Source organism: Egretta garzetta, unplaced genomic scaffold (genome assembly GCF_000687185.1).
Source record: "Egretta garzetta isolate BGI_Z169 unplaced genomic scaffold, ASM68718v1 scaffold172, whole genome shotgun sequence".
Lineage (NCBI taxonomy): Eukaryota > Metazoa > Chordata > Aves > Pelecaniformes > Ardeidae > Egretta > Egretta garzetta.
Window position 1 is genome coordinate 1,396,891 of NW_009258951.1, and position 19,580 is coordinate 1,416,470.

The window sequence follows — 19,580 nt, forward strand, 5'->3', positions numbered from 1 at the left end:
CAATTGATGAACAAGTTGAAAAGACTGGGCCGAGTACTGAGCCCTGGGGAACCCCACTAGCTACCGGCATCCAACTGGACTCTGCCCCGCCGATCAGAACCCTCTGAGCCCTGCCATTCAGCCAGTTCCCAATCCACCTCACTGTCCACTCATCCAACCCATACTTCTTGAGCTTCCCTATGAGGGTGTTATGGGAAACAGTGTCAAAAGCCTTGCTGAAGTCAAGGTAGACAACATCCACCGCTCTCCCCTCGTCTACCCAGCCGGTCATGCCATCGTAGAAGGCTATCAGATTGGTCAGGCATGATTTCCCCTTGGTGAATCCATGCTGGGTACTCCTGATGATCTTCTTTTCATCTACTTGCTTGGAGAGGACACTCAGAATGAGTTGTTCCATCACCTTTCCAGGGACAGAGGTGAGACTAACCGGCCTGTAGTTCCCTGGGTCCTCCTTCTTGCCACTACATCTATGTAGTGCACAACAGCCAGCATTAAAGTACAACTGATGGCCCTTTTGCCTTGTTTCCCTGCTGCAAAATCTGTTTGTGATGAATTTTGATCATGCATTTTCTTCTGTGCTGCCTAGACACGCTGTGCAGACTTTTAAATAATCACTTAAAGTATGTTATGCATACTTAATATGTTCAGCATATTTACATAAAAATTCTAGAGACTGCTCTACAAAACCATAGTGAAAGCCAAGTGAAACACAATGGAATGTACCTTTGAACTGGATATCCACTTCTGATCACACTTCTTTCCATTACTGGAGTCTATTTCCTCTTCTAGGGGACATTCCACCAAGTGCTCTGCTCGAAGCTCATTCCTACAGAGAGGGCATTTGGCATTTGGCTACAAAAAAGCCCAAATAACATTTGAAGAAACATATTAAATCAAATTATTTATAGTAAGTACTAAAGATCACCATTATAGAGCACTTTTTACGAAATTACATTAATGCTCGTACAAAAAAAAAAAATCCTGAAGGAGTACATTCATTCTTGCAACACACTGCTTTGTCATTTCTGACATAACAATCAAAGTATTTTATTTCTGAGAACGTTAAGGTGACATAAATGCTACAGGTTTTAAAAAACACTCAAGCCTTCCTTAAAAGTAGTCTTCTTTCTGAGTATATTTATGCTTGAAATAAGCAGCTCAAGATTTAAAAGCAAGCAGATACTTGGGCTATGGGGAGAGGTCTATTAAAAGTATCAGAAAAATAAACCATCTTTCAAAGACAAGATCTTTCTTAGTTACAAACAAAGAATGACCTTTTACCCTTTTTCTTCAAAGCCTGCACAGAAATAATAGCAGTGTGATGAAATACGCTTTGTCAGGGCCAGACACCGGGTATCTTCTCTTTTTTTTCCCCAACAGACATGAGAAATGAGACATAATTTAACACCAAAACCTTTTTTCTCTGAAGCATATTCGAGGTAAGGCAAAGTTTAGAATTTATACGATAGCACTTCCATAGGGCTACTCACAAAATTTAACAAAAGACTGTGTGCACTATACAAATACACAACTTGGCAGAGCAAAAATGACAGACACAAAAAACTTTTGCCTAACAGAGCAACCCTTTAAAATTAGCTAACTCAGTTTATATAGCAATCTGGCCACACAACCAAGGCATCTTTAGACAGGCTGCAAAGCAGACGAATACTGGGGGCCACTAATCTGGAATGAACCTCTAGCCAATTAAAGAGGCTGACAGTCATAGTCTGCATACATGAATTTTTTGCAGCAATAAAGACAACCTTTCAAGAGACAGAATCTTAACACAAAAGAATCTGAAATAACAGTCTCCAAAACATAGTAACAAATGAAGCATTCCTGACTTGGCAGCAATTCAAAAATCCTCCAATGACAAAGAAAAACAAATTGATTCTAATAAACCTGAAAAAGTTTTCTGGAAAAAAAATCCTAAAAGTACCCATAAAGACTTTTTTTTTTTTTTTTTTTTTTTTTAAATAAAAGGCTCACATCATTCTGCACCCCTTCTCCAATTTAGTACTGTAATTAAAAACAACAGAAAACCCAAAACACAGCTGAACAATGCCAACACAGATATGGAAAACTTGCAGTGAAAGCATATGAAAGCAACAAAAACTCTCTTGCAATCAAGAACTAGAAGGAAAAAAAGAATGTTTTAATGCATATCTGGCAAGCTTTTACAAAAATGCAGTTAATACACACAGGCATTAGATTACTGTAGAGATTTTATAGCTTTATTGGGACTTCTGCATAGGATCTCTACTTACTCACACAACTCTGAACTCAATGAAAGACTGAAATGAATAAGGTGTTGGCTCTCAAGCTGTTAACCACTAAAGCTTTTCCAGTTGCAGTAAATACTTTTAGGTTAGCATTAGAAAGATAAAATGGTCTCCAAGTTTGTAAAGGCCAAACTTTTCACGCAGCAGATTTGTTTTGGCAGCTTCACATCCCATTCCTCAATGATGGCTTAATATTCTCATTTCTATTAATAAGTGCATTCACAGGCATCTTGCCTGGAAGAATTGTTTTAAGGCAGTAAGTAAAGTACCTTCTCTAACTAATTACTAGGAAAGAGTTGCATTGTAACCATTCTGGCACAGGAACTACCCAACTGAGATGCAGCACTAGGACAATGTGGAAACAGTAATTCCCCAACTCTGGAATTTAGATATCTGTCAGTGTTTTGCCTAGAAGCTGCAAAAACTTCTTTAGGAACCGATTTAAATCAGGAATCATTCTGAACATAAGAAAGACTTACTCACTCACTGCTCTGTAAACTCACGCTAGTTCAGCTTCAAAGGAGCAGAATCTAGAGCCACCTCTGTTCAGACTTCACTACTATGAAGTGATCTGTGGACCAATGGGGGATTCAACAAAGGCCCTAGTTCTGCAGATTCCAAGGTCCCTTCTAGGCAAAGCACAGTAAATAATTTACTGTACAGTCAAGTAATACAAGTTCCATCACATCATAACCTGCCTAAATACACCTGAAGGTTGAGTAGGGGCACCAAAGGCCTCTGCAAGTGCTCTTTCCTTAGAGAGTAATTTCACATCATTAGTTTCCCCTCAAAATTCTCAGAAACTCTCAGCTGGGATATCTGCATCAGAACCTTGTGTGGCCGGCAATGAAACAAAGTCAATCTACATACCAGACAGACAACACTTCCTACCTTTGTCTTGTTAGCTTGACTATGCACAAGCAGGGACTAATTTGTTCCCTGCTGCCTCCTATAAGGAACACCAGGTTTAGCCTAGCCCTTGCAGCCCTTCCGCTGAGTAGGAGGCAGAACAATTCCAGAGAGGAAGTGCAGTAGCACTAGATACAAGTGGTGAGACTACCACGCTATCAGATTGCCCTAGAAAGTAAAGGGCAAACAAGAAGTAAAAGTATAGCTTAGAAGCGCACAAGAAAAATAAATGCTGTTTCTCAAAAAAGCGATCGAAAGACGCTCATCCACAAGCTTATTCTGGAGAGAGTCCAGAGAAGGGCCATAAAGATGGCCCTCGAGCAAGGCAGCCATTTCACTGTAGAAGCTTATCAGCTTGGAATAAGGAGAGCAGACATGATCTTAGTTCAACAGTCAGCTTCTAATACACAGCTTTGGTCTCTTTTAAGCACAACATATACATGCATCACGTCACATACAAGCAGCGAAGAGGCATCCAGCCATATGGAGGTATACAATGCTGCACTGGATGCCATCACTTTTACCCTAGGGACAAAATAAGTTGAGGTCTAGGGAAAGGTCTTTGAAAGTACTGATAGGCCTTTACACTGTTCGGTTTGACAGCTACTCTCTCCATAGTTTGACTTCAGGCCAATAATTTTTATAACCCAGCTGTAAACTAGGTTTACACTGTTCACCATTTATGATTTAAAAGAACAATAGCTAGATGATAACCTCTGGTGATATCAGTTCAATGCTTCTGAATCACTATTACAATTAACTGTAACCATAGAACAACCAACCTGTTCACTTCTGATGACTTCAAAAATACACGGCTTACAAAACACATGCGCACAGCGTGTTATCACAGGAAGAGTCAGTGATTCCAAGCAAACTGCACATTCTTCATCTGAACCAGAGCTCAGAACCAACTTCATTTTACTCACTAACGTCTCACGCAGTTCTTCAGGAGTTTTATTATCTGCACATATAGAAAGATACTCAAAAACAGATTTCCATACAGGAAACACACTGAGCTGGCACACATCACACAGTTCCATTGCTCACAAAGCAATTAGGACAGTTTATACACAATGAGGATATAGCCTACAATGTATAAAAACACAAGCTGCCAAATACCACAGAAAATTCTTACTGTTTCAAAACACATTAAGAGTAATCTTACTTGAAAAAATAGTAATTAGGAATTCAAAGAGCCTCGACTACATGCTCAGTGATAAGTACACGTGCAACACAAGGCATCATGGGAACAAGCAATGTTCATATGGCAGCTTCTTAAGTAGTAACAGCATAGTAGTAATTACAGAGATGACACTATTTATAGTTAAGATTGCTTTATTTTTTAAATAAAGAAACTCAAATCATACTCACTAGTTACTAGTTAATTTCTAAATAATTACAGAACAATTATCCAATCATTTCTCCATCCTGTATTTTTCAGGAAGATAAATCACAACCTTCTAAAAAAGGTTCTGACCATATTTCATTGGTCTTACAGTTTCCTGAAAAAAATCACACCTACACCAATGGCATCTCAAAATAGGATTTTTCAAAATATTGAGAATTCTCAAATTTAGAGTATTTCAAACAGGCTATACCTTCTTTTGAAAGAAATGCATATAATTTTTAACACTTTGCAGCTGTACAGTTCTGGCTTGTCAAAAATAAAATTTCACTCTCCTTTCAGTCCTCTGTGTTCAACCTTCCTTACAGCCGTAACAAAGTCAACAGTTTCCTATTCTGCTGAAGAGGCAATGGTTCTGCTGACATGGCTACCAATCTACAAGCCATCCCCCAAAGCTCCTCTACATCTTCTCTCCTGAGGCAAAGAAAAAGATTTGCTGTAAAAGCACTTCTGTAAATTATTACAACAACAGATACGCTGCTTTTTAACAAGCCTTCTGCATTTGGCTCTGCAGAGGTCCTCTTCAGTCACTTCTGTATGGGCTGTCAAAGCTTATTAACTCCCGCTTCTAGCTTTGACAACTACTCATACTTCACAGCTTTCGTTCATATTTGAATATGTGTTCAAGCATCCACTTCTCAAACATATTCAAACATATTATGGTACGAAAAATATAAAAGTAGCAAAGCTGAAAGTTCAATAAGCCCATCTGAAAAGAGGAAGGCTGAAGCTAGAAAGTCTGGACAAGATACAAATGTGTTTCTGTTCTTGAATACAAAGTGCAAGTCCTCTTTTTAGAAACAGAGGAACCAAAAGCATTCACTCACCAGCTGAAAAACTAGAAGATGTATTTATACAAAGATGAGGATGACAACAAAGCTGCCTCAATCTGAGCAGGACACCAAGGATGTCAGCATAGTGAGCTAGTACAGTCCCTTCACTGAAAAATCTGAAGAAAAGTTTTATCATTAGTGTGAAATGCTACAGCCTGAAGTAACAGATGACACCAAGCAACAAAGTTTAGCTGTTAGAATGATGTTCTGATTTTTCACTTTCCTGTTTGATTATATTTTCTCCAATCCTCTTCTGAAACAAGGTACAAAATGCTACCAGTAGCATGTTCTACTATAAGAAATGCTAATGTGATGACAACAATTTTAAGGCCATTCTCTATGTATCTGGTATCCCTTTCTGTTTCTCATCAGACAGAACTTCTAATATATAGTTCTGCACAGACTCTACTTCAACTCTTCAGAACTGAACAGATGCTAAGCTAATTTGCAATTTTTAGCTTCTGGCATACAAACTGACACACTTGGCTACCAGAGCTAACATAATAGAAACTTCCGAAAGACAAGCCTGTGATACCAAATGTCAGCCTTCAGGATTAAGACAGCCTTCTACTTACCTGCTAATAGCAGCTTTGCCCTCCTTCTTAACAGACTGATAGATGTGTCTCTCTTCCTCTGTAAGTGTGACATGCTGAATAAGTACTTTACGTTCTGGCAACTCCAAAATGGGTTTTCCTTTAACTTTACTTGTTTTAGTTCTTCTAAGGGTAATACTCCTAATCAGACATTGTAAACGCCTAAAAATACAAATATAGACAACATATTATGCAGCTGAGGTTGGTTTGTTTGGGGTTTTTTTCCAGTTTATTGCATAAATGCATGTTGTGTATGAAATCCAAGCCCAGTTGTACAATATGATTCATTAATCTGAAATATTAAATATTTTGAGTTATTTAATATTTATTAATTTGAACTAAAAATTGAAATAAGTACCCAAGTCCTCCTGGAGCTCCCATTGTGACTGGACGTTGAATTGTTCTGTGCCACCACTCTCGATCAGTAAAAGGTTTCAGTTTTAAGAAGGAAATAAGAGACCACAAATCCTTCACCGAATTCTGAATAGGTGTGCCTAAACAGAAAACAAACAAACAAAAAAAGATTGTAAAACCTCAAAGAAACTAAAAAAATACAAATTTTTAGTCAAAGTGAAAGTTCTGTGCTTTCTCCAAACCATACACCATGGACAAGGTCTCTCATATACTTAGTGACATGCCAACCTAGTTAATACATGCTATTTTCTTAATTAAAATATTACAAAACACTTAAATATATGAGTGAGAAAGCTGCACCTCTCAGTGCTAGGAAGACTCGGATGTTAATCTTTCCATTTCAGCTTCACCAGCAGTGGTTACATCATCATTTTCTTTAAATTACATTTAAGGATCATATGCCTGCATGGTCCCTGGCAAAGCTACTGAGATTCATATAAGTACATAAGAATGTGAGCTTCTAACCAGACCTAACGTGCCAGTTCATAAATAGACCCCTTTCTACTTGCACATCCACCCAACCTGTGTATCAAAAGTTATTTTAAAATTTGTGTCTACAAACTGAAAAAAACCAAAAACTAAAAAAGCAGAACCCCAAACATAAAACCAAGCAAATAAAATCAAAAACAACTAAAAGAAGACACACCTAAATCACTGCCCAAAGACAAGTTTAAAAACATTCCAAGTGAATCTGACAGAGACAGACATTAACCACCTCCCAGAAGAAGCCAAAGTAGAAACACCAAGTGAGAAACATGAGATGGTATTATATTAAGATGATTTGCACCGCATTTCCTCTGCTGTCAAATATTTTACCTGTAAGTACCCATCTTCTGTGTCCCTCCAGATTTAAGGCAGCTTTAGTTTGCTGAGCATTTGGATTTCGTATAGTGTGCCCCTCATCCAACACAATTCTCAGCCACTTGACTTTGTGTAAAGGGCTGTCACCTCTGGTCTGAAACACAGTATTTTTTAAACCTTTGACTCAAATTAAAATTCTTTTTTTGCAATTTGGGTTAAGCAAGCTATTAATATAACAATTCCACAACTAATAATGGATAGTATTTATTCGCATCTTGTTTATTTATCAGCACAGAAGAGCAAAACTAAGAATGAGGTGTTCCTTCTTTTAATGATTCCTGGAAAACGTTAACAGTCTTCTCATGCTGGAATATGAGGAATGAGCTACCTCAAAAATAAGCTAAGCTTGAAAAGAAGAAAGGCTTCAAAGACACAGAGATACAGAAAACGGATCAGAGAGCAAATTAAAAGTTTATGTTATACTTAAAGATGTCATCTTCAGGCTTTTAAAACAGCTGGAATTTCTGCAAAAACATCACTTTACAAATATATCTCATCCAATGAGCTACTTGGTTACAGCCCACATGCAACAAGAACTATGGAATTGTTTCTATATGCTCCATATTCTTTGAATTTGATAGGGGAAGGCAGAAACAGGAGCCTCATGCCACTGAGATTTGGGGACATTTACATACTTGCCAACCTTTTCTATCCTTAAAAAGTCTCTTCCTTAAGCTGCCATAATTGCAGCCAAATAATTTTCTCTACAGGACCAATCAATAAAAAACTCCCTTCATTCCCACAGCAAACCCGTAAGAAAGTATGTAAAGCAGAACTACAGCTATAACCTTTTGATTGCCTACCAGAATAGCACTTGAATATACTGCCATCATTAGCTCAAACACCGTCAGTCTTGAACAGTAAGGGATCTTTAAAGAACACTTTTTCTCATGTACTTACTCCATGATCACTAGCTAAGATGTTGTATGTTGTCAGAACTATGTCTTGCTCTGAAAGAACTGATGGGTCTTTGCTTCGGTCAGAACCATAATAAACATAAATATTTACATGAAAATCCTGGTGGATATGTTGTTCAAACTGGTCCTGAAAGAAAAGTTGTCAAAAAGTCATCCAAAAGATACTGTGTTACTACCTGATTCTTAGAATAAAATTCTTGTAAGCTGCCCTACCCAAGAACCACTTCCTCTAGCCCTGTGACATTTTACATGCATTTATATAACAAAAGCAATTTAAATTTGGGTTTCTTTTTACCTCTCCACCCAGGTGAGAGAGGGACCAGAAGTAGTCACCTCAGTCCTTAGTAACAGACCACAGTATCGCATTCTGATAACTCTAGCTCTACTTCTTGCACAGTATTAATTCACACCCTGATGTTATATGCACTTCAAAATCCAGTTTCTCCCAAACTGTAACAGAAGAGCTTTTATGTTCTCTTTCACTTTCTACCTTAATCTTCTCTTTATTCTTTCACTGTTCATTTACAGCTTCTTCCCCCTACTGGGTTAACCACCTAAGTTTTAACATAAATGACGGTACAACTGTCAGGGTATTAATTTTAAAACCAGTGTTAATATTCCCTATATTTCTTCTGTGAAACACTCAGCATACAGTAATCTCGACAGCCAATAAAAATCAACAATTTGATTTCTGAAGCAGAGTCACAAGTTTTTTTTTTAAACACTCAATTTGGTTTTGAATTGACAAAGAATATTTTTTAATGCTATTTGATGTTTCCCAATTATATGATTTCAATGTTTTACCTACAGTCTAAGATTAAATTGTTTCATTTTCTTATTAATGTTCTAACCACAGACAGTAAAAACTTCCAAATAAAACGTAACTTGAAAGTTAAAGATATCCCCATACTACCTGTATTCAAAACGTCATGAAAACATAAAAAATTAATGCAGAGACAGAGCTAGAAGGGCTCTCCAGCCTGTTCACCCTAGCAGACCTACTCCCACAAATCACCAGCAAGATCACCAAATTACTGAACACCTCTAGTAAATTAAATATCATGTGCAGTATCAATACAGTATAATAGTATTTTATTCTGAGCATGCAAGAAGAAGGACCTGTCTCCTCCACATTCCTCATCTGGTTTAAGGAGTTAAATCACACAAGTTCCAGAAGCGCTAAAGTGAATCTGCCTAGTCAAAAACAGGGAATGGAAAGGGAGCTTGCTCTTTCCGATAGTGGTGAGCTCACTACTTATGAACTGTGCTCTTATTACAATACTGCTCTAGTTTCTAAATTTCTATCAAATAAACTTCCCTTGTGAAAGCAGCTCTGTTTCATAAAAAAGGAAACCCATGACCTTACTAGCATGGGAGACCAGAGGGAGTACTATTTCTACAGCATCATAACCAACATACATCACATTTACACACTAAAACAGCTTAGCACTTACAATCCAGTTACTCAGGACAGACAGTGGACATACAATCAGTGTTGCTCGGGAGCCATCATCAGAATGTTTCTTCTCAACTGACTGAACGCTAGTGGTACCTGAGAAAACGCAAGTCAGATATAGTGGCATAACAGTTCACTTTAAAGCAATGTAGAAGTTCAAGAGACTTATGGTTCCCTGAAGTCATTTCTAAATTTCTTCACCTTCAAAGCAATTTACAAAGACACAAGCTTCATTCATTAAGTCAGATACACATAATACTTCAGCTTCAAAAAACTCAGAAATCAATATTATCCATTTATCCCTTTATTACCTCTTCTCTTTGTTTGTCTTTTTAAACAAGTGGATGAAGGCAGAAGAACAGATGCAAAGCCTGTATCTTCTTGGATAACACAGGAAGTTGCTGCAAAAAGCCAGACAAACACTGATTTTTCACACCATGCAGACCATGTGTGTGCATTCATTTTTATGACACGCTTCATAAAAGTCAAACCTGTTAACCAAATTACTTCTCCTCTCCAATACCATAATGTAGAGTATCTCGAGTTGGAAGGGACCCATAAGGATCATCGAGGTCAACTCCCTGCTCCTCACAGGTCTACCTAAAACTAAACCATTCAGCTAAGAGCATTGTCCAGGCACTCCTTGAACTCTGACAGGAATGTGTGCAGAGTAGTATCTTATACATCTATTTCAGGTTATGAATCTTCAGAGGAATGCTGTTCACCAGTCGTTAAAAAAACCAAAACGGCTTAGCACAGGTTTAACTCCAAGTACTTTAATCCTAAACTTAACTGCTTGCTTCAGAGTACCTGTAACCCTTCCTTTTTTTTCCATGCAAGATACTTAGTTCAACAAATTACACATGGTCTTGCCTCTTCATGATCACATTTCAGGTATTTACCACAAAAGATGGACTTCATTTTTTGAATTTGTTTTTCCAGCCCTAGTGCCCTGATAACAAGTCTATGTCAAATTCTAAAAATCTTAGCAATTCTGTCTTTCACCATCCATTTGACCCTGCTCATAGCTTGTTACACCACCACTCATTCAGCTAAAGAAACAAACTATAACACTTAGCACTAAACCACTGCTTTCTCATTCAGCAATTTCTAAAGTTTCCTCCTTAAAGTTTTGGCTGAATTAAAAAAAAACCCACAAACAAAAAACACCAGTTAATTCCTTTTCCAGTGAATCAGAAATCCTATTCAGTTTGGCTTCAGAAAGGAAGACACCAGGTGCTATGGTAACCAATTAAAAAAAAAATTCCTTGCAACTTACTTTCTGTTTGTTGCAGTAGACATTCTTCAGATTCTCCCAAGTTACTGCTTCCTGAATATCTGGGTTTCTTCGCTTTATCTCTAAGATATCATCATTAAGAAAGAAAAAAAAAAAAAACAAAAAACCTGACAATTCTACTATTGCTTGAATTTACATATTAAACGTCAAGAACATAAAGCAAATGAACTTGACATTGCAAATAAGATACCACTGTAATTTTCTCTTTAGAAGGGTTAGAAAAAGGCAAAGCACAGAACACAGAGCTACACGGGGAAGGATGCTCATAAAACTTGGTACAGATTATCACTGAAGTTCACACCAGTTATAAGAAGAGGCTAGTATGGTGGGAAGGTTGAAACACATTAGCAAGCTTCACAACTTCATCAGCTCAAAGCTGCCTCTGTCAGAAGCATGCCTGCCAAGTATTTCTTAACCACTTAAAAACCCAATTGATACTAGAAGAAAGATTACCCCACAGCCAGTTTTTTAGATGCCACACACTGATGTTATTAGACACCTTTACTACTGACAGAGACATCCAAGCATGCAGTCACGCAAACCACGTAGAACGAGTTAATGCTTTTTAAACATATTCCAAAGTGCAACACAGATATAAAACACTTATGATAAATGTCAGCAGAAATACAGCATACTGAAAGGTGAGGAGACAGCAGGAAAACGTTTTAGGCTAGGGTTATTCATAATCAAGTACCACTTTATTTTTACTCAAAATCTATGTAGCAAACAAACAAAAAGAAAAAGATTATACCAGCTATCTACCTTTTTGGAAGACAACTTGAGTATTTCAACGGAGTAGTTTCAAACTTTTTTACTTTAGAAACACCAGGCTCCATCACATTGCTAGAGTCTTCATAAAGAAGAAATTGGTATTTATAAAAAATATACATAGTCTTCAGCTTGCTTATCAAACCAACTCTAGCGTAACTTCATCAAGAACAAGTACAAACTTCCTTTAAAACAATCTTAGTTCTGCATGGGACAAGTACTACTGATACTGCAATCACAATTTAAAAATAAGAATACTCTTAAAACAATCTTAAATATTTACAAAGTCATAAAATGTGTACTGAGTTTGCAGGTGGTCAAAACCAAACTGTCAAGAAGAAAAACCAAATGTAAGCATTGCACTGTTAACAGTAAGGGCAAAGTTCTATAAAGATTTAAATAATGCTAAATGGTAAACATTTTTTAATGGGTCAAACCTTATTAATTAATTATTTCTACACGGCCTAAAAGGAAATGAGTAACAGCAGCATTAATAGAAAAAATGTGCATGTGAGGAGTTAGGGGGGCTGCAGGGGAGGTTGTTTCGTTTTGTTGGGGTTTTTAAGGTCTTCTACCAGGTAATGAACAAAACATCACCTCTGTGCTCTGCCAATAATAGCATGTCAGAAGCAAATGCAAAAAAGAAAACATATTAGGACACAGTTGATATCAAAACTGAAAGCAAAAGAGCTTGCAGAAAAGTGTTTTGCTATAACTCAGGTTAAGTAAATTCATGCTTGAATTCCAGATTTAAACTTCAGCAAAGATTTTTACTATTAAAAACATTGAATACAATCCTGAAGACAGCAAAACTTGCAAAGACTCAAGAAATAGGCATCAATTTAACGCACAATAGAATGAGAAATGACAGGGGGGAGATGTGTAAGAGTTTCAAAGACATTATCACGTTTGCAGATTAAATAATAGTAGAAACAGGCTCTCCCCTCACTGCTGTAAACAGCATCTTGTTAAAATGCTTGATGCTCTGGGGAAGAAAAAAAAAAAAAAAAAAAGTATCTCACATGTTGCTAGGCATTTCAGCTTTGGTAAAGGCTCTGATTTTCTGGTAACACTCATATTGACCCCCATGAAAGTCTGCATTTTCTCCCTTCCAGAGTACTAATAAAAATAACTTTCATCAGAAGCAGTTCATATTAATGTGTCCCTTTCATTTCTCTTGTGCTATCAAGTTAGGTCATCTGTATTAAAATTCCTTGCATGGGAGGACAGTGAGGGAAAGTTACTGCAAGAAAACTTCAAGCCCCATACATTTCTTTGGTAATTTTCAAGAGCATGATGAGTTACAAAACATACTGACAGCAAGCATAATTTTTCATATACGTGTATAAATTCTCCCAATACAACCTGAAAACTACAGGTGTGATAAACACTTGTCATTTGCTCATTACTTAAAAATATTTCCAAAAAAACCTGACTTAATTACTATCTAACTACTGAAGTTTACTGTTCAAACAAACAAGATTCTAGCAGATGCGTAAGTGCTCCTGTTTCATCTACAAGGAAGGAGAAACGAAAGCAAAAGGAACAAACCCAGAATCCATTTCCTGGATGTAATAAATTTCTTTGCAGGGTGCAACTTTCTCACAAAGCAGTTAAGCTTCTCTTGTGTCAAATGAAACATCTTTAAAGGTATGTTTTAAATACTTCGCCGAGATACTTAGTTTGTCAAGAGTTTGTGAAGACTAGCACTGACCACAGGCTAAGGCTACCCCCAGGTAATAACATTCATTATCATGCAAACATTACTGGACTTTTCATAGTTTGCTGTCACCTTTACACAGTCTGCGTCCATCGTTGTTCATGCTGTTAGTACCAGATTCCTATTGAGGAATGGAAACTTTTATTCTTTAATGTAGCAACTGGAAAAAACGCCAATAACATTATTACACTAATCTGACCAGCGATCAATTACTGCTCTGCAACATGAAAGACCTGCTCAGTGCTGAAAAAGCTGTACTTTTTTTTTTTTTTTTTTTTTTTTAGTTGCCACATACAGACTTCAAATGAAACTGTAGAGAGGCAGAGGAGAGAAACTCAGTCTACACAGCTGCCCTAGAAAGAAAACACACTAGCAATATTTCCCAGGTAATGTTCTGAGGCCAAACACAAAGCATTATTTTGTTAGATTTAGGTAAGTATGGTAAACCGAAAAAAACCCTCCAGCCTTAATAGTGTCAGGGAATATTGCACAATAAATCACCTAATCCTAGCAGTTAGTTTATTTCGTAGGCTTGAAAATGGTATCATAACAAAAACAAAAAGCACTTGAACTACACTGCCTAAGAAGAGTTTGCACATTGATGTTAGTTCACTAAGTGTACTTCCCCCTCCTCTTTTCATTTCAAGTATTTGGCAAAAATATAAACTGAGATTTATTTATTTATGTGCTTTGTACCAAGAACCTCTGCTTGCTGTTTTGGTTGTTTCGGGCGCTTCCTCCAAACCACACAGGAACCATGCATGCACACCCCCAGAAAGAACACCACTTCTATTTGTGCAGAAAATTGTAATAAACAAAAACTGTATATAAAACTTAACACTGAAACTGTCTATGCCTTCATAAATTCTTCATTGAAGTACACTAAAGCATCCACTTGTAAGATAGCAGTCTACAGGCTCAGTTATACACTCTGAAGTAACCACTTACCTTCAACTAATCTACCCTATTCTTCCTCTTATTTGATGTACCTGAATAAATTTTTCTACAGAATGTATACAGAGTTCACCATACAGAAAGTTACTAGGCATAGGTTTTTTTATGAACTGCTGTATTAACTTCATTAAAACAATCTTTTTCTTTCATCTCACCTCATAAAACTTATCACTTGTGATCTTTTCAACAGGAAGAGGCTTGCCATCTTGAAAATTTGTGAGAATCAATGCAATAGTAGTAAGTGTTTTACCCTGCATAACAGAAAAGAATATTTTCCACAGATTAAAACAAACCAAATGACCAACCAATCAAGAAACACGCACACGCACTCTGTATAAAAAAAGATTCAAGCTTGGCAGTAGCATTACCAGTCCCATGTCATCAGCCAGTATTCCTCCATGAACATTTTCAGGTCGCTTCTTTTCTGCAAAATTTGTAAGTATATTGTAATAGAAGTTACTTCTCTCTTCCCAAAATGGTGGCAAATCATTACTGTTCTCACGTGAAACCATCCAAGCTAAAGCCTGCTTCTGATGGGGAAGCAAGAGTGTGCCAACAGCCTGCAAATTAAAGAGATAGGTTATGCACTATTTGCATATTAAATGTGACATTCCATTTTTGGAAGAGAAGTTTTTTATAAAGTCTTTTGTAACTACTAACTTTTTTTTCTGATTCGAGCATCTCCCACATCCAGACAACAAAGTTAAATATGCATATCGAGATGTTTAAGTATTTATATTTTTAGATAAAATGGTTTCTAGCTTAAGAAATACCTCTGTTCCTTCCATTTCACAAGTTTTATCATCTTCCTTCAGATCCTCAAACAATTTGTCAAATTCACTTTTAAGCTGCATAAATGAACACAAAAAATGCAATTAAAATTACTGTAATTAAAAACAACCTTACTAAATAATCAATGACTATTAAATTACAATGGTAATCAGTATAGATAGGTCTACCACTTTAGATCTGGTTTGCCAGAATATGTATTAGCTACTGCTATATAAAAATTAAATTCAGTTTTTCCAAGACAAACACATGCTAATACAAGCAAGAGCTTGAGAAGGGATGGCTAAATATATTCACATCCTTGTACAACACTCACTAAAGTAACTACTTCACTCTAATTTGAAAGAGCAAACAAAAACCAAAACCAAATCACTACCCAACCCTTCATGCATCACCCTGGGCCAAATCTGAAGATAAAAGGTCTGGAATTTTATTTTCATTTGAGAACTTAACACATCTGGTAAAGCATTAGGACAGAGAAAAGAAAACACACCACCACAAGAATGTAAAAAAATTATTGAACAATCAAAACCTCCCAAAATTACATGGGACTCAATGCTGTCACAGTTAAAATGTCTGCTTATAGTATAAAAATGGAAAAGTTAAAAAGTTCAAGATGACTTCAAAGCAAATCTGTGATTCAGAAAAGAAAAAAAAAAGCAACAGACTTCCACTTCTCAAGCACTGTTTTATTAATGAAAAAGTTAAAGGCCCCCACTTAAAATTCCAAATTCCAGGTGTTTAAGTATGAAATGCAAACCTGTTCAGTTGTCAACTGCACAGCAGCATGAACCGGAGCGCTATAACTTGGACCAGCTCTCCCAGAAATCCACTTTGTTCCAAAACCACATTCTGGACCTACTTGCCATTAAAAAGACAGTATTTTGAGACACAATGGTATGATGACTTCCCAATCTCAACTTTCACTGGCTCATGAGTAACAACGCTGATCAGATAGCAGGCTGTAAGACAGTATCTTTCACCATTTGTCTTTTAGCCTCAATTTATCCTTTATTTTCAATGGGCCACAAAGGCTGGCCACAAAGCTTCATAAGACTCACAGGCAATGAGGTTGGGATCCTTCGAGATGGCAACCGTGTTTCTTAAAAATTGTTGCGTTACATGAAATTTGACTTGGTAACAGTATGATGACTGGTAACACAAAATGCTTTTTGATTCCAAATTCTTTTTCAGTTAACTATGTGCAATAGAACCAGTAAGATAAAAACTGGTATCTTGCTATGTGTAAAACAGATCTATCCCTCACCAAGTGTTTATTTCTCCATGCATCCTTACTCCTGACTACCACTGCTTCCACAAAGCCTAGTTCCAGGAGCACAGGTGCTTTTTGCATGAGGCTGGCTCTGCGAAGATTTGCTAAGCTTAATTGTTCAGAGACATCTTGTCTCTGTTTGCTCACACCTCACTAGTAGGATACATGTCCTAGCAGTCTGCTACGAAAAAGCAGTCCCCAAAACTCTCACTCTATGAAAGAGCCTAACCTGTTTCCTAAAAAAAAAAAAAAAATCAAGTTTGGAGAAATGCAGGGAATCATTATGGATTTTTAAAGAACTTATGGAATTGAGTATATTTCTGAGGTTACTCAAATGCCTCTCCAATTGCTAGCAGGTAACATAAAAGATAGGACACAAAAGTATACTTCCTATGAAGTTTAAAATTAATAGCTGTGGGCTCTGCATTACTCCCCAACTAAGTTCAAAAAATCTGTTTGTGAATGACAAGACTATGATGAGGATTAAGCCCTTAAACATTTCTTCCAGCCAGTGGCAAGTTTAACCTGAGTATTTAAAAAGGAAAAAACCCCAGAACTTCAAGACTTACCCTTCAGAGGAGGAGCCAATTTAAATCCGTGCTTTTTTAGCTGATCTAGCACTGCTTCCTTGTTTTCTTCTCTTCCCCAAAAGCTCATTTGTACAGGCATGGTAAAGGCGTTTTTTGCTCCATAAGGGACAACACTGATAAAAAGCAGGAAAAAAAAACCCACAGCAGTAACCTGTTTATTATTTATTTTTTCATAATAAACCTTTGTTATTTCTTCAGCAAGAGGTACTCCAAAGTGCTTATTTTCATCAAAACACAGAATGTTCCACATAGGTGTTAGCACTCATACTGCATAAACCCTTTATACAAACCACCACACGCAGTTAATTTAAGAGTTCCACAACAATGTTTAAAGAATTTTCTCTCACTAGCATGTCCACATTTTATCATATATGGGAAAGACTGAACGGTGTGCGAGTAGTTCAACAGAAGGATAAAGAGTCTGAAAACATGAAGCTTTAATCGTATTACCAAGAGCTGTCATTTCTGTTAAAACAGAATACTTCTAGTTTTCAGAATTTGCTCGTGTAGCAACAAAAACTTTCCATTATTTATATTCATGGAAACAAAAGCATAATCTTCATACTTACCCTTCAACTACTGCTAGTTTGTTGTCCATAATGCCCGCCAATGCTGCTGCTAGTTCTTTTTTTATATGGCCTACCTGGTCTCCATTCACATTATTTACTTTCACTGCATTTTTATCGTAAGGATTATTGGGCTCCCTCTGAAGTGCAACCATTTCATTGTTATTAACCTAACAAAGCAAAACAAACAAATGGCAGAACATATCCATTTAGTTGCAAATTACTTGCAGAAATATCTAATATACATTTAGTTAAATATTTTGAAGATTAATTTGGTATAGCATTCCGTTCCATCAGGCTAATAAGCTACTACTTATCCAAAATACCAAAAGCATTACAGAAAGGCTACCTGATAGATGTCAGCAATTTCAAGAGTATTCCTGAGAGCAAGAAGACCTTCAACTGCTAACACATTTTGTAAGGGGATAAACATCCCTTTTTGTCCACATAAACAGTTCAAAGACCTATCTAGTTTCTTGTTTTCAGTCACTTTCATTTGCCTTACATGGGTGAGCAGAGCTATCAAATAACTAAACCATGTTTGAAAACTTGCTACCTTAATTAAATTTTGAATTAAAACTTTTAGATTAAAGAAGAATGTTGATTACAGCAAGTTAGGAAAAAAAAAATCTATTCAAATTATACTTGGTCAGAAGTTCTAGGAATTTTTGGAATTCAATTAAACGTATTTCTTCTGAAGCTGACAACAACTTTTTCTTCTGCTTTGTAAGTTATCATGCACTTACAATCCCCGTGTAGTATCGTAATCCAACAATACTTCCTCGCAAAGTTCCATATAAGATAGCTGAGTCTGTATCCTCCTCTGTTCCAGAAGTGTCACCTACAGAGAGGAAGTCTTCTAACCCAAGACTGGAGTAAATGTCAGAAGAGGAAAAACGGGAATAGTTTCCTCTGCAGGTGTTATACTGAGAGGATCCTCTTGCAGAATCTCTGCAGAAAGACAAAGTGTGAAATATTTGACAATTACTTTAACAATAATAGAACTATTATTTCCTTGTAATCATTTTACCCCTTTATATAAGGCTACCTATAAACCCATTTTACAACTTTTTCAGATAATATTTACGTGGAAACATTAAAAAATTTTCTATTAGAAGAAAACTTTGCCATTTTTTAATCCCAAATAAATTAGTTTAAGCCAATACAATGAAGGGCTGACAACTTAACTAAACTACTTGTGCATTTTGCCCTATCTTCCCTCATGAATTATCTTTGTCAACATTAAGAATTCTCCAAATTTAGTTACATCTCTAATTATACCTGGCACAGCAAAATTTCCATGTATTTTCCTACCATCAATTTTTTTCCTTGAAGAAAAAGGTTTAAAAAAAGCTGTTTGTAACTGATTAACTCTGCATGATCTCATTCCTATACCCACAAAAGTTTAAATGCCGAAACAACTGTTCCCTACATATTTATTAAGCTTACCTTTCCTCTTTGACATCTATTATTACTACTTTTAATAAACTTTAGAGATAATCAGCTACTCCAACCTAACCTGTGTAATTACACTATGTATCTCTAACACAGACTTCCATCACCCAGGTTTCCCTTTTGGTGGGGGACTGCACCTCGTCACTCATGACTGCACACTAAGGGATGGAACATCTCTGGCCACTGATTTAACATGTTTGAGTGAAGATCAACGTTCTAACAATTGTTTTAATCAAGTAATATGTCACAACAAAATGCCAATGCAAGTTTCAATTCATACGTAATAATCATGACCTTTGGTATACCCCAAAACTACCCTACTGTGTTGCTGGATTAATTTAAGAGTATTGCAAATTAAAATAATGAGTTCCCATATACCAATTATTCAGAGCATTCAGTTTTCTCTGACAGAAAAAAGCAACAGTTTAAGAGGCTTTGCTCTGAGCTAACTGCAGATGAGCCAGCCAGGTGTTAGCCAGAAGCCATTTTGCAACTGCC

At 36.6% G+C, this 19,580-nt stretch overlaps 1 protein-coding gene across 1 annotated transcript in view; it reads right to left on the reverse strand.

The window, feature by feature from the left end:
• The window catches only part of HLTF (helicase like transcription factor), a 28,791-nt gene that overhangs the window by 6,784 nt on the left and 2,427 nt on the right, over positions 1-19,580 (reverse strand). The window contains exons 3-22 of the mRNA XM_035890034.1: positions 18,374-18,578; positions 17,631-17,797; positions 17,041-17,174; positions 15,959-16,059; positions 15,183-15,257; positions 14,912-14,969; positions 14,778-14,833; positions 14,565-14,660; positions 13,528-13,576; positions 11,730-11,817; positions 10,950-11,029; positions 9,982-10,071; positions 9,669-9,766; positions 8,198-8,341; positions 7,253-7,391; positions 6,381-6,516; positions 6,005-6,184; positions 5,424-5,545; positions 3,974-4,152; positions 724-852 (exon numbers count right to left, since the gene is read on the reverse strand). Of these exons, the coding sequence (XP_035745927.1) occupies positions 724-852; positions 3,974-4,152; positions 5,424-5,545; positions 6,005-6,184; positions 6,381-6,516; positions 7,253-7,391; positions 8,198-8,341; positions 9,669-9,766; positions 9,982-10,071; positions 10,950-11,029; positions 11,730-11,817; positions 13,528-13,576; positions 14,565-14,660; positions 14,778-14,833; positions 14,912-14,969; positions 15,183-15,257; positions 15,959-16,059; positions 17,041-17,174; positions 17,631-17,797; positions 18,374-18,578 (2,326 nt within the window). The remainder of the gene's footprint in view (positions 1-723; positions 853-3,973; positions 4,153-5,423; positions 5,546-6,004; positions 6,185-6,380; positions 6,517-7,252; positions 7,392-8,197; positions 8,342-9,668; positions 9,767-9,981; positions 10,072-10,949; positions 11,030-11,729; positions 11,818-13,527; positions 13,577-14,564; positions 14,661-14,777; positions 14,834-14,911; positions 14,970-15,182; positions 15,258-15,958; positions 16,060-17,040; positions 17,175-17,630; positions 17,798-18,373; positions 18,579-19,580) is intronic.